At 44.3% G+C, this 14,631-nt stretch overlaps 1 protein-coding gene across 4 annotated transcripts in view; it reads left to right on the top strand.

Annotated features, from left to right (window-relative positions):
* The window catches only part of GSN (gelsolin), a 52,347-nt gene that overhangs the window by 12,283 nt on the left and 25,433 nt on the right, over nucleotides 1-14,631 (top strand). The window contains exon 2 of one of the 4 annotated variants that reach the window (XM_037879658.2): nucleotides 449-581. The exons of the other annotated variants lie outside the window; for them this stretch is intronic. Within the exon in view, the coding sequence (XP_037735586.1) occupies nucleotides 570-581 (12 nt within the window). The 5' untranslated portion in view covers nucleotides 449-569. The remainder of the gene's footprint in view (nucleotides 1-448; nucleotides 582-14,631) is intronic. 4 annotated transcript variants of the gene reach the window in all.

A 14,631-nucleotide genomic window follows, 5' to 3' on the forward strand; every position in this document is an offset into this window, starting at 1 on the left:
GACCTCAGAGAGGGGGAATCTATATTCGTTAGATCCCAGTTCTGCTTCCACCAAGACCCATCTCAAAGCAGCATCCCCTTGGAACTTACTGGACATGTCCACTAGAATGCTGCCACCTTAAAATGCAGCCGGTGTAACTTCTTTTCCCTCCTGCATGGTCCACAATGGAGGAGTCAGGCTGCTTCTCCGTAATCAGGCAAACCTGTGGGGTTTGTCTGAGCGAAAAATATCCATCTTCCCAAAATAGTTCTCTGAGCGGAAAATTGCTTTTAATGCAGCACTGTGAAAAAGAAAATGGAGGGTAAGACAGAAAGGAGGGGAACTGAAATGCAGCGTGTTGCCCATTATACCTACTCTGCTTCGTACACTGATTTGCTGCTCACGTCTCCATTCAAGGCAGAGTCCTAGAAAAGATGGAGGAGAGAAGTTTTTTGTTTTTTTTTTGCAGGAAAAGGGAAAGTAAAAGCAAAAGGAGTCAGTGGGATAAGCCACTGCACAGACTTCATGCAGAGCAGGACCTGGGATTCCAGAGGACGTCCTCCTGCTTCACCCCCGCTTCCTGAAAGGTCATGTTGGCAAGCGTATGTTGTTTACACCACATCATGCAATCTCAGATTTTCTTGACTGGCAGAGTATGTTAGTCAGGCTTTTCGTGAGCACAATGCTAGATCATGCTGCTTACTATAACTGCACCACTATGTTTGTGTGTGCTCCTCCATTTGTACCTGTTCCAGCATACATTATTTATTTAGTTTTTCTATTGCACCAGAGCAATGATGAGCTGCCAAAATCTTAACAACCGGTTCCCTCCTCACCCCACGAGGGGGTCGTGACCCACCTCGGCCCCCCGGGGACTCCTGCCCCATCCAACCCGCCGCGTTCCTTGATGCCCCCCCGACTCTTACCCCATCCAACCCTCCCTCCCCCGTCCCCTGACTTCCCCCAGAACCGGTCGAGAGGGTCTTGTGTGCCACCATAGTAGGTGCCCACCCCGCCCCTAAGAGCCAGAGGGACCTGCCGGGGGGCGAGGTAGGGAGTCCCGGCGGTGCTTACCTGGGGCAGCTCCCAGGAAGCATCCGGCAGGTCCCTCTGGCTCCTAGGGGCGGGGGAGTGTAGCTAAGGGGGGAACAGGGGGAGCGGCCGCTCCCCCACTGATCGCATCAAAAGTGGCATCTTAGGCACCGACTCCGTGGCACCTTAGGCACCGACTTAGGCTGGAGCACCCACGGGGAAAATTTGGTGTGTGCAGAGCACCCACCGGCAGCTCCCCGCCCCGCGCCCAGCCCCAGCTCACCTCCGTCCGCCTCCTCCCCTGAACGTGCTGCCCCGCTCTGCTTCTCCGCCCGCCACCCCCCGGCTTCCCGCGAATCAGCTGTTCGCGTGGGATGCTGGGGAGGGCTGAGAAGCAGGCGGCGGCTTCGCGCTCAGGCCCAGGGAGGCGGAGGTGAGCTGGGGCGGGAAGTGGTTCCCCTGCCCCCCCCCCCCCCCCCCCCCCGGGATTACCTGCTGTGGTGCGGACAGCCCTCTTCGCCCCCCCCCCCCCCCCAGCTCCCCTCTGCTCCGCCTCCCTGGGCCTGAGTGCGAAGCCGCCGTCTGCTTCTCAGCCCTCCCCAGCATACCGCGCGAACAGCTGATTCCTGGGAAGCCGGAGGGGGGGGCGGAGAAGCAGAGTGGGACGGCACATTCAGGGGAGGAGGTGGAGCAGAGGTGAGCTGGCGTGGGGCGGGGAGCTGCCGGTGGGTGCTCTGCACCCTTCAAATTTTCCCCGTGGGTGCTCCAGCTCCGGAGCACCCATGGAATCGGTGCCTAAGGTGCCACTTTTGGCCGGTTGTTAAATTTAGAAGCCCTTTTAGAACCAGTTGTCCCTCATGCAAACCGGCTCCAGCTCACCACTGCACCAGAGGCTACAGTCAGGACCATTGTGTAAAGTGCTGTACAAACACACATGAAGATGTGAACCCCGCCCAAAAGAGCTTATTTTGTACCTCTTCTACTAGTACTCATCTGTACCTGTTCTGTTTGCAGAGTACTGTTTTTATACTGGTACCTGCTCTATTCATACAGGATTATTTTTCAGGGTGGGTTCTTAACAGGTGTATTAGTAAATTAACTGATTTCCCAGTGCCCTCTAGCAGCATTGTCAGGCACTCAAAAGCCTAGAGCACCTATCTCAAGGCTACCTAGGCTATAAGCATTTTTAAGAACCGATCTCTAGAATTTAACTGCCTGTTCTTTGACCTGATTCATTCAGATGTTGAAGGTGTGTCTAGTAATGGTATTAAGCAATAGCAGCCACCTTGGTGTTTATGGGTATTCTGCATCCAGCTAGGGAAGGGAACAGGTTGGCTAGTATCTGTACAAACATTAAAGTCCTAGGGACACACCTTACCTAGGTAAATAACTTATGAGACTAGCACAACGCTAGGCTGAGGGGAAAGGAAAGCTCTAACATTTGGCTGTCTTCCACAGGGACTAATCTGCCTAATTGCAGTTCTGTCAGCTTCTCTTAAGGGGATTCGTTGTAGCATATGTCACAAGGTTATGCTAGAATGGCTTTGTGGAGCAATATGGGAACTCAAAACATCACATCAATCCATAGCTAGTCAGTATCACTCCATGGAGTGTGAATAGTAGCTTGCTGTGGTATTGTATGTAATTCTGTCCAGACACAGTTGTTCTCTGCATTTGGAACTGCATTGAGATGCATCCAGTTAAGTGTGTGTGCAGGATATTCAGAGTAGGAGTCAGTGACCCTGACAGAATTCTGAGAAGTAATGGGGTGAGAAAAGAACTTGCTTCTGTGGACTCTCAAGAAAACTGGTTCCTTCCTACCTAGCTGAAAAGATAGCCACGTCTCCTGCCCCAGTCTATAGGACGATCTGGGTTTTTGATCACCCTGCTCCCCCAGGAGAATCCCCATTGATCTCAGGCATGGAGGTTTCTATTCTGTGCACAGCCATTACTGGAGAGAAACTTGCTTGTCTATATTAGGAGCTAGTCGGTGAGTCAGTGGGAAATCAGCCGGCAACGTTTAAACATACGGGTTTAGCAAACATTTCCACACACAAAAATGATAGCTACAATTCAAACCAAAATATATAAAATCCAGGATGAAGTGAATCATCCAAAAGAAGCCAGATCTTTCAGATTGGACAGAGCCCCAAATACTAGCTGAAATCAAAATCATTAGGGCTTTGTTCTCTCTCGCTTTCTGATCTGAGTAACACTTTGGTTCCTCAATCCCAAAAGTCTGAATCATGTTAAAAAACAAACAAACAAACAAACAAAAAAAGCCTCGAGAGCTATCTGTGTAATCACCATAAAGGGAACTTTACACACCTTGATATGAAGAGGAACTAGGTAGTATACTGTTTATGTATTAATGATATTGCCTTATAGTGACTGGCTGACAGAGATTATCAGCTAGCTGGTAAGGGACTATGTAGCTCAGGTTGTGATGGACTCTCTTTTTGCAATGAATCAAGGGTTCCAGTCCTGGCTCCTCAAATGTGTACGATGAATGCAGTAGTTGTGTCTAGATTTGTTATATCAGGGGAAAGAATTGATAAAATATACTCTTGTGGTCCTTTGTATTTTCAGAGCGGCATGAAAACGTTAACTTTATAAATCACCACAACAGCTCTGTGATGTTTGACTGTCCAAACTGAATGAAATGAAAGATGTAAACAAATAGGATAAAGGCTGAAAAGTAAATTAGAATGTTACTTTTTCTTTTAATAATGTTGGCTACTGGTAACAAAAGTTTTTCAAATGTGAACCTGATTATTTAAAAGGATACATTCTAACAAAGTCAAGGTTTTGGTGTAAATAATGTGACAGAGATTAAACAATAGACTTGTCATATATGTCAGTATGTATTAGTAAAAACACACCCAGTTACTGTCACAGGAACTTAAGTGCCCACAGGGAGCATTTAGTTTTTGTCTTTGTATCTCATTGTAGGATTATGATTTTGCCCTGTCAGCCAGCTACAATCTGGGGATATTAAGTGGAAAGATAAAACTGGTTTACATGAAGTGGATTGGAATCCATTAATCCTCTTTCTGAAAGACCAGGCTATTTAATACCATTTCTATACTATAAAAATAATCAGGTCTAAAAATGTTGCGCATCTGTTTTGCAAGAGTGTTATTACTAATGTAGACAGAAAACCCGCCAAACATGTTAAGGAACACAATGTCCATCAACTTATGTCAGCAAGTTAGTGTCATTTCTTCAAGGGCTAAAACATGTTTTTCTTTTCCACTCAGGGTGAGAAAACCACGTTATACCATGTTTGGAACACAACCCTGGATCTCATTTGTGATTGAGCCGATTTTGTAGGGTAGAGGGGTTTGGAAAAGAGCAGGGTCACCTTTGACTTTTCATTGGTGGAAGATTCTTCAGCTCTTTCTAAAAGCACATCCGACCTCTTTTAAAGTTCTGAGTGTGGTTGTTCAGCAAGGTCCCCGGCTGTGAATTGGGGTAGAACTCAGAATGTGGGCTGAATTGTCACCTCTGATGTTCCTAAAAAGAAAAGGAGTACTTGTGGCACCTTAGAGACTAACCAATTTATTTGAGCATAAGCTTTCATGAGCTACAGCTCACGATGAAGCTTATGCTCAAATAAATTGGTTAGTCTCTAAGGTGCCACAAGTACTCCTTTTCTTTTTGTGAATACAGACGAACATGGCTGCTACTCTGAAATCTGATGTTCCTGCCATTCACCATTGTCCCAGCCATTGCAGTGAGTGGAAAAATGTGCTGACAGATAAGTAGTGTTTGCACTGTGGAGCCAGTGTAACCACATTCCCTTGATGGAGAGGCAGTAATTTAGCCTCTTCTCCCACAAAGGCCTGAAAATGTTTACTTTCAACTTTGTTTCAGGAGCGATGAGCCACCTGTTATAAGGATTAACAAAAGCTAACCTGCAGCATCTGGTTTACAACAAAAGTTGTTTGTATTGCATTTTAATCAGAGGCCACAGCTGAGATCAGGGTCTCCATTGTGCGAGGCACTGTACAAAAACAGCAAGAGAAAATCCCTGCTCCAAATTGCTTACCAACAAAACAGAGGGGGGAAAAAAAAAGAGGCATGAAGAACTAAATTGATTCACCTGCCATCAGTGACAAGCCAGGCATAAAACCCAAATAGTATGGGCTGTGCCTCAGACACTGTTCAGTAGACTACACTGCCCCTCTAGTTACACTGACTACACTATACCGCTCTTCCAGAATAACTCCATGTGAAGACAAACCCTGAAAAGCAACTGGGTAAATCCTGGCCTCCACTTTTTAAATGCTGCTTTTGAGGAAGGAAGATCCTGCAGCAAAAGCAGGGACGATGATCCGAAAGGATCACTTGTGCTTGTGTGCCCTTGGGATAGGGGCACAATAGGGACCATGCACTAGCGCTCAGAGCTGGACTTCTACTGGGATACGACAAAGTTACAGCTAAATGTTTTTAATCACAAATAGATCTTCTACAAACGTAAGAATTGCTTATACTTCTCTCTCCCTTGATAGGCCGATAACAGTGGTTTGTTGTCAGAGCTCACAAGTCTGAACAATTTGCATCCGTTTGTGTTTTATGCTACAGTTACTGTGAAGAGCCCTGTTTTGGGCCTCTGCAGACTGCATGTCATCTCACTCCTTGATAACACCCATTTTTTCATGTTCTGAGTGTTTATAAATCTCCTCACTGTATTTTCCACTGAATGCATTTGATGAAGTGAGTTGTAGCTCACGAAAGCTTATGCTCAAATAAATTGGTTAGTCTCTAAGGTGCCACAAGTACTCCTTTTCTTTCTACTTCTGCTATGGTTTCCAGTTCCTTTTTTTCTTAGGAATCATTTATTAATTGTTCATTGATTTGGTCAGCGAGTTTGTGAATTGAACAAGAATGTCTGTGCTGCTGGGGGGCGTACAGCTTTGCCAGCTCTACCATACCAGGAGAGCAAGTAGTCGCCTGAGGCTGCAAAACATTGCTCCTGTTTGTGTTGTGTGACTGGGGGCTGGTGGGATGAACATATGCTAGTTTCCTTCCAGTGGATGCTGTGTAGAACCTTGGCACTTGTGCCATCCTCCTACATCAACATCACAGGAGCTTTTGTTTTTTTGCTATTGTCACCTAATCTTAGAGTGGTTTATGACGTGGCAAGACTGTTGGCTTTTAACATGGAGAACTGTATCTCACTGGGTACATATGTCTTCCTCTAAGACGAGAGCTATTCTCAGCATGTTGGCAATGTGCATATCTAGGTCAGTTGTGCATAATCTGTCTGCAGTGCAAACTCATCCTGAGCTACTAAACCAAAGACATATTCTCGTTTACATACTTACCACAGCGGGGAACTGCTGGGGGTGGCGGGTGTGGCGGCAATCATTTCAGGGCCTAGGGGCGGCAAAATCATTAATTCGCCACTGTTCCAGTAAGATGTGTTTACACCTGTCATCAGGGACAAACAATCTTAAATGGATGTGTGTGCACGCACATGCACTTTAGGAATGCAGAATAACCGTTCAGCATGAGTGTGGTCTGGGATTTTTGAGTGAACCCACATCCAAAGCTATTTTTCCTTTATTAAACATATTGACAAGCGTGTGCTTCATGTGTAAAGAGGGGGGTAGGATTTGATATTCACAACCAAAGCAATCACTGGTTTCAGAGTAGCAGCCGTGTTAGTCTGTATTCGCAAAAAGAAAAGGAGGACTTATGGCACCTTAGAGACTAACCAATTTATTTGAGCATAAGCTTTCGTGAGCTACAGCTCACTTCATCGGTTGCATACTGTGGAAAGTACAGAAGATCTTTTTATACGCACAAACCATGAAAAAAATGGGTGTTTACCACTACAAAAGGTGGCAATCACTGATCACGTTAGCGACTGATGAGGCGCTAGTACCTGCTTGAAAGCTAGAATTCAGCAAGTGATGTGAAGGAAGGGAAAGAAGGTCTTGAGGCCGATGTACAGGTCTTTGAGATCAAGTCAGGAGATCTGTCCTCTCTTCCTGGTTCTGCCTCACCCTCCCTTTGTGGCCTAGAGCAAGTCTCCTGGGCCAAAAGTGGCCACCGCTTGTCAGAACCTCAACTTTTGAGATGCATTTTCAGAGGTGCTGAGGAGCCCTGCCATCAACACACATTTTAGTGACACTCCTTCAGTAACACTTCAGGTCCTGTGGGAAATCATCTGCTTTCAGATAAAAGGCAGTATTAAAATTTCATGGTCAGGGGCATAGGATCAGCTCACAGGTGACAATGTTTAGGAAGTATCATGGAAGTCTAAAAAATTGCTGAACAGAGAACCTTCCAAGTGGGGAGTCTCTTTGAATTTGGAAGACAGTATGGAAAACAATGGGTCTGATTCTCCATGGACTTGCATGTTGTGTCCCCATTTACATCATGCCACGGTAGCTTCATACTCACTCCCTTTGCATATGTGCAAATGACCACACAAGATGCAAAGTAGTGGACAATGAGGACCTCCATCTCTCTCAGCTCTCTTAAAAGAAATGTTACAGGCTCAGTGCAGATAGAGAACACCTGTTTACCTCAAACCTGATCCAGACTTGCACAAAGATGTTCCTTCCTTCTCTGAAGAAAGAGCCAGCTCTCCTCTGACAGATTGCATAACGCCTCAGCTGCTATCGTTGGGACAGGCAAGAGCACTAAAGCAGGTTGCAGCCTCTTCTCTCTTATCACTGCTCATCTTATACTAAAGAGATTTGACGTTCCCTTTTCTGTGTAATTGCACCAGGCTGGTCACACCTATTGGCCTGTGGGCCACATACCATGTCATGCCTTTTGTGTACCGCTTAGTGACTCTGTGTGAACTAGAACACCTACTCAGCATTTTAGCACTGATTTGCATTTGAATGCAATTTAGGATTTAGAGTAGCAGCCATGTTAGTCTGTATCCGCAAAAAGAAAAGGAGTACTTGAGGCACCTTAGAGACTAACAAATTTATTTGAGCATAAGCTTTTGTGAGCTACAGCTCACTTCATCGGATGCATGCAGTGGAAAATACTTTCCACTGCATGCATCCGATGAAGTGAGCTGTAGCTCACGAAAGCTTATAAATTTGTTAGTCTCTAAGATGCCATAAGTACTCAATTTAGGATTTGTTTGCTCACAAATAAAAGAAAGCAGCTGGCTTTCCAAGTTCCATAGCGGTGTGTGTACTGTGCATTTAAGAGCATGACTGAACTCCTGCTTACTGTGTTCACTAGGGTAGGGCTTTGTGGTTGAGTCAGTAGATTCTCAGCTGGGTGTGACTGTGTCAGATGGATGTGTCTCATCCTATATGTGGTCCTAGAATGTTCACAGAGGATCTAGTTCTTTTCTCCCATGCCAGTTTGACCCTGGTATAACTTCAGTGGAATTGCTCCTAATTTACAACAGTGCAAGTGGGAAGAGAATCAGGCTCTTAAATTGAGATTTTAAACGTTAGCACTTTCTCCTGAAACCTTGTGTTTAATGGGTGGGTCTCTCTTAAGTGACTAAAAGTCAGCAGCAAAAACCTTGTAGTTGCTGGAAATATCACAATAGAGCTGGAATTATTAATCATGAGGCAAAGAACATTTGTGTCCTGTCTTCTGGCAGTGGCCCGTGCCAGGTGCCCCAGAGGGAATGAACAGAACAGGTCATCATCAAGTGATCCATCCCCTGTCGCCAATTCCCAGCTTCTGGCAAACAGAGGCTAAGGACCCCATCCCTGCCCATCCTACCTAATAGCCATTGATGGACCTATCCTCCATGAACCTATCTAGTTCTTTTTTGAACCCTGTTATGGTCTTGGCCTTCACAACATCCTCTGGCAAGGAGTTCCACAGGTTGACTGTGCCCAGAATATGCATATAATAATTTGGCCTGTTTCACCTGGCTATTCTCATTTGCTAAAAGGTTTCCATGGGAATGGTAATCTCTGAATGCAAAAATCAACTTTGCCCATGACAAAGATATTGCTATGCTTTGGGGGAGGGAAATTTAAACCTGTTCTCTACAGGATTTACACCCTAAAGTTGAGGGGAGAGCTGTTAAAAGGACACCGTCTACTTGAACGTTGTGAGCGTCTAATAAAGCTGCCTTTAATCAGTGTCCTGAATTTCATTTTAAATGTACATCTGTACTGTTCATTTTATATATATCGCTAGGGTGTTGGTTTTCATTGGTATGAATTTTTTCAAATGTGAAAAAAAAAACACAACAAAAGTTTTGGGCTGTGTGTGCTAAAGGGAAAAAGTAGTATTGTACGTACCCACCCTTCTGGCTGGGAGCATAAGCAGCAGCCAGTACTAGGAACGCCATTGGCAATGCTGTTCCTCAGATGGCAAGAGACAAAACGAAAACAGATTATGGAGTCACCGTGGTTGTCCTAATGATGCTTTTGTTACAAGCTTCTCGGCGTGGGGATGGTGTTTAGTTGCGTGTTTATGAATTTAATGCTGCCTGGAGACCAAAGACTGATCTAATCAACTGTTTCAGATATTTTTCAATGCTTGTCACCTTGGTGATAAAGCTGAAATAGACCTTGTGGCCTTTTCAGTGGCTGACTTAAGACTTAGTCACTCAAGCTATATGCAAATTTGGCAAAGAGCTGAAAAAAAAATAAAGACAAATATTTCTGACTGTTTCTAGGGTGCAGTGTCATCAGCTGTTAATATTGTACTGAAATGTTCTCTCCCACTATACGGTCTTGTGGCATGTCAGAGCGTTTCTTTAAAGCTGCAGAGACTCTTTGCTGATCCCACAAATTCCCACAGTTTGTGCAAATTCATCAAGGCTTTTCACCAGTCACAGATGTAGAACAGCTATGAAGAAGAGTGACAATTTTTAGCATCTCAGTGATTGCTACTCTCTGTATCTAGATCTTGAACCTACCTAGAGACTGGATTATGGAAAATAACCCAGGCTAGATGCCTGTCCAAATGCTTGCCAAAGAGTTTCCTCTTATGCCTTCCAAACCAGCTGGTCAGTTGCAGCTGGAAGTACTGAGATAGGCTGCTTGTGCTTTTTGTTCTTGACGCCTTTTATCTAAATAACTATTTATAACCATGCAAAGCAGCATTAGTTGGTAGACAATAAGTCTGTGAAGCCAGCCAGGGGTTATTCCCAATAATGGTGCCACGCAACACTGCCCTCCTGTCTTTCTAGAGGAATAATACTCTTGAAAAGCATGTATGTAAACCTGTAAGCTGAGTAGAAACCAATGTGCAAAGTATGGACTTTTCAAGTAACAAGGCAAAATCGGAATGCAGCAGGGGAATTACTACAAGCAAGGGTTACTAGTAGGAAGTTAGGCAATGTAAAATAATGTAGGACCCGACTGTCTGTGGAACAGTAGGCTCCATAGGCAGTTTATTAAAAGAAAATACATTGCTGGTCATAAGTAATTATACATGTGATACTGATGGCTTTTCAAGAGATTTTCTGGTCCCTTTGGATAAAATGGATCAGCCACATTGTAAAAGCATTTACTAAGCCAAAAGGCAAAAATATGTTAAACTTCCAGAATATTAGTGAAGCCATTCATGCAAATGTGTAATTAAGGCTTTTTTTCCAATGGGTGGAACATGTATAGGACAGATAAGAACATTACATCTCCTGTGTAACTAGTTTGAAAAAAAAATCTCTCTTTTAAGGAAACATTATTCTACGAGCATTTGTCAGGCAGGACTTTTGGACAAGTATGTTTGTTGGTGCAAGTCACCTTTTTATTCTTGAACCCAGTGTTATTACTGGTTTCAGAGTAGCAGCCGTGTTAGTCTGTATTCGCAAAAAGAAAAGGAGGACTTGTGGCACCTTAGAGACTAACCAATTTATTTGAGCATAAGCTTTCGTGTAATAATTCGCAGTGCCAGTTACCATTATTATTTTAACCAGGTAGTTAATTGTATTCTTCACAATGCAAAGTGCGAAGTGATGAAAAAAAAATGTAATGCATGATTAACTCATGGTGAGAGCTCTGTAAAATGTTCCAGCCAAGCTCAAGTCATCATGGTTTCAGCTTTCATTACAAACCCAGACCAAGTTCCTCAAAAGGTTTCTAGCAAACCTAGTATCAACTTATGGGCTTGTGTTAACACCATGCTGATCTCACTGGTTCCTTGTTTCAGTGCAAAGCCAGGAAGGCAGTGGGTTTGGCTGAATTTTGAGTTGGTTTTAGGGTTTGTTCCAACATGGAACTTGGGGCAGAGTTTTCTGAACTGAAAAGCCTTATTTTAGTACAGGTCTACTTGTCCTGGCCACAGATGCGCTGCATGCTGGGAAGTCCCCACTTCTGGTGGAAAAGGGTTAATAGACTCAGAGCCCATACCAGATGGATTCAGGATATGTGGCAGAGAGAATGCAGTGACTGTTTCTCATTTACCATTCAGAGTGGCTCTCTGAGACTTTCCAATGCACTGACATGGGAATTGTCACAATGCCCCAAAGGGGGTGAAGAGGAGGTGGGCCCAGGACTCTGCATCCCCTGCACACAAACTGCATGGAGGGGTTTGTGTTGCACTCCAGAAAGGAATATGTGCACCCCTCAGCTCCCTGAGACAGAACAGTCCCTAAGGCTTCCCTTGGTGTGTGCATCTCTGCACTGCTCCCAACACAGGGCTGTGCAAATGTAGCCCTGCGAATCTGCTGGTGCTGTAACACGGGGGAGAGAGAGCGAGAACTGGCTGACTGCAAAGGCAGGCATGGGCCTTCAGGGTGCAATGTGAAGTTACTGCAGCACGAGTGTTGGTTGTACACCTACTGGACTAAGGCTGGCTATTCACTAGTGTAGGGGTTAAATCTCTAGTCTGCCGCCTGCCTCGCCTCCCCTCCCCCGCTTGTGCAAAGCCCAGCCTTGACAGTCTGCCCTGGGGAGGGTCCTCCTCTGTTAGAAGCAATCAGGTATCTCCTGAAGCTTGGGGTAAAGAGAAGCCACGGACCCAAATTAAGTGTGGAGAGAGCACAAGGGATGAGGGAGGGAAGAGTGCAGGCGTGACAGTGTGTAATTCACTTCTGTGATGGCTGAACATTCCCTGCCATTCAGCTTTCTTCCAGCAGTGAGTGAGGCCTCCTTTATCATCTCCATGTAGCCAGCCGTGATTTCTTGTGGTCCCACTTTGGCTAGGGGAATTCAGTCTGCATTTGTCTACATTAGGGCCAGACAGTGGCCTTGTTTGCATTGCTTATAGCACAGCTTTGTTTAACAAAACCAAACCCTCAGCTTCCTCCTCACTGTAAATGGAATTCCCTGCACAGCAGAAGATAAGGGCTTCTGGGCACAGTGTGCTGGTTTCTTTGGGATGTTAAAGGAGAAGCTGGCTGCTTAGCTAAGAGTTAATTTCTCTTTTTAAAATGCAAAGCAATCAGCTTAACAACTAGATTGCAGCCTTCCCTCTGCCTGCAGGGCAGACAGTTCATGAGTCCCAGGTTTGAAAGAGAGGGCACTCCAGTTAAAGAAGCAGGCACCATAAAGCAAAAAGAACAGCATATTGTGGCCGATCTTGTGCAGACTGGACAGCATGCCAGGTGCGGACCAACAAAGCCAGCTAAAAAGAGGTTTTAAATTTACCTACTTCCAAGTTCTTCACTGCAGTTGTGTAGATGCCAAAATTTCTGATATCAACCTATTACTTAGCTTCATAGAAGGGAAGTAATGTATAGCTCTTACTCCTTGCTAATGAGACACAGCAATAAAGCTCAGATGGAAATAAAATTAAGTGGCTGGTTAGCCCAGTTACTTTTCAGGTTTACACAAAGCCTGCTAGGACCAGTACAGAGTAGGGTTTTCAAGGTCTAGAAACAGTTAAAATCCAAGGAAAGCAAAAAAGAGTCAAGTGATTTTTTTAAAGTTAAAAGAAGAGGAGGACTTGTGGCACCTTAGAGACTAACCAATTTATTTGAGCATAAGCTTTCGTGAGCTACAGCTTTTAAAACTTTAAAACTTTTGCAAAAAGAAAAGGAGGACTTGTGGCACCTTAGAGACTAACCAATTTATTTGAGCATGAGCTTTCGTGAGCTACAGCTCACTTCATCGGGTGCATGCTGTGGAAATCGCACAAGACATTTTATACACAGACACCATGAAACAATGCCTCCTCCCACCCCACTCTCCTGCTGGTAATAGCTTATCTAAAGTGATCATCAAGCTATTACCAGCAGGAGAGTGGGGTGGGAGGAGGCATTGTTTCATGGTGTCTGTGTATAAAATGTCTTGTGCGTTTTCCACAGCATGCACCCGATGAAGTGAGCTGTAGCTCACGAAAGCTCATGCTCAAATAAATTGGTTAGTCTCTAAGGTGCCACAAGTCCTCCTTTTCTTTTTGCGAATACAGACTAACACGGCTGTTACTCTGAAACCTTTAAAACTTTTGTTTTAAATATTGTGGGCTGGCCTGTGCTGCCCTCAGCTGGTGAGCTTTTACTGACATGGGTTGTCATATTGACTTGCCACAGCAGAAATGGTGTGGTAATTTACTCTGTCTCCAGCTGCTTGGAGTAACCAGCCATGAATGTTATCATAGAGTTGGGTCTCCCCTTTCCTAAGGAGATACACAGCGATTCATTGTTTGGGTGCATTATAGAAAGAGGGCACTCTAGCACCTGGCAGAGCAGTTATTATATGTTGTCCATATGCACTAAAGAAATACAGTCTCTACTGGAACTGAAATTTCATTTCAATGCTCTTACCAAAAAAAGCAGTTACTTTATTTATTTTTTTTTAAAAAAGCCCTTATAGTCCTAGAAGCGTAAACAACTAAGAAGCAGACATTTTAGAGGTTTTGTGATATGATGGGGATGTGTGTGTACACTAGCCCAATTTAACTGGACCCCCTAAAAATCTTCCCTTCTTCAAATGCAGTGTTTCTCTCTCAGAAAGGCCTGTAACAATAATAGGTGCCCACTGGAATAATAATGTAAACTGTTGCACAAAGCAATTTTAACTCTAAGGAGTCTTGGTTCCTTTCTCTCCAGTTTATTAAGAAACACAACTGAGTGTTTTTCTACCTGTTTGGGAAAACTAATTTTGATGCTTATACCGCCACTTCCAACTTCGTTTACATACAAGTACACCCCCCCCGCCCCATTTCTCTTTCTGAAACACAGACACTTCTCTCAGCTAAATCTATGCACCAACAAACGGATGTGCCTTTTCTCCCTGTTTCATACTGTTTTTACCAATTTATAAGCAGATGTGGAACAGTAATTTTCCACCTCTGTCCCCTGCCTTGCCATGCATTAAGAGTAAATAAAGGCAGATAAAAGCCTTAATCTTCATGGAATGGCTGAGATGTAGAAGTACTGTCCTCCAAGTCTTACAGCTTTCAGAGCTGCAGCTGTTTGGAGGAAAGACCGGCGTGCAAATTTTTGTTTGTTTCTTTTTTAATAAACCTGAATATTTGACTCTTTGAATAGCCAGTCCTCTTATTCCAGGGTAATTATTAAACTGGAATCTCACTTCAGTGAATTTTAATTTGGAAACCGTTAGAATATTTTTATTATTTTGCACATATTGTGCTCTGCAGTGCTCTGGCAATACCACCAATCAGTGGATGTCTTGGTAGAATTTGTGCATTCCTTAAGCTTTGGTGAGCCTGCTGAAATGTTTGTGGTCGAGTGTAAATCAGAAGCTTGAGTCAAGGGGAAAA

This window comes from Chelonia mydas, chromosome 16 (genome assembly GCF_015237465.2).
Source record: "Chelonia mydas isolate rCheMyd1 chromosome 16, rCheMyd1.pri.v2, whole genome shotgun sequence".
Taxonomy (NCBI): Eukaryota; Metazoa; Chordata; order Testudines; family Cheloniidae; genus Chelonia; species Chelonia mydas.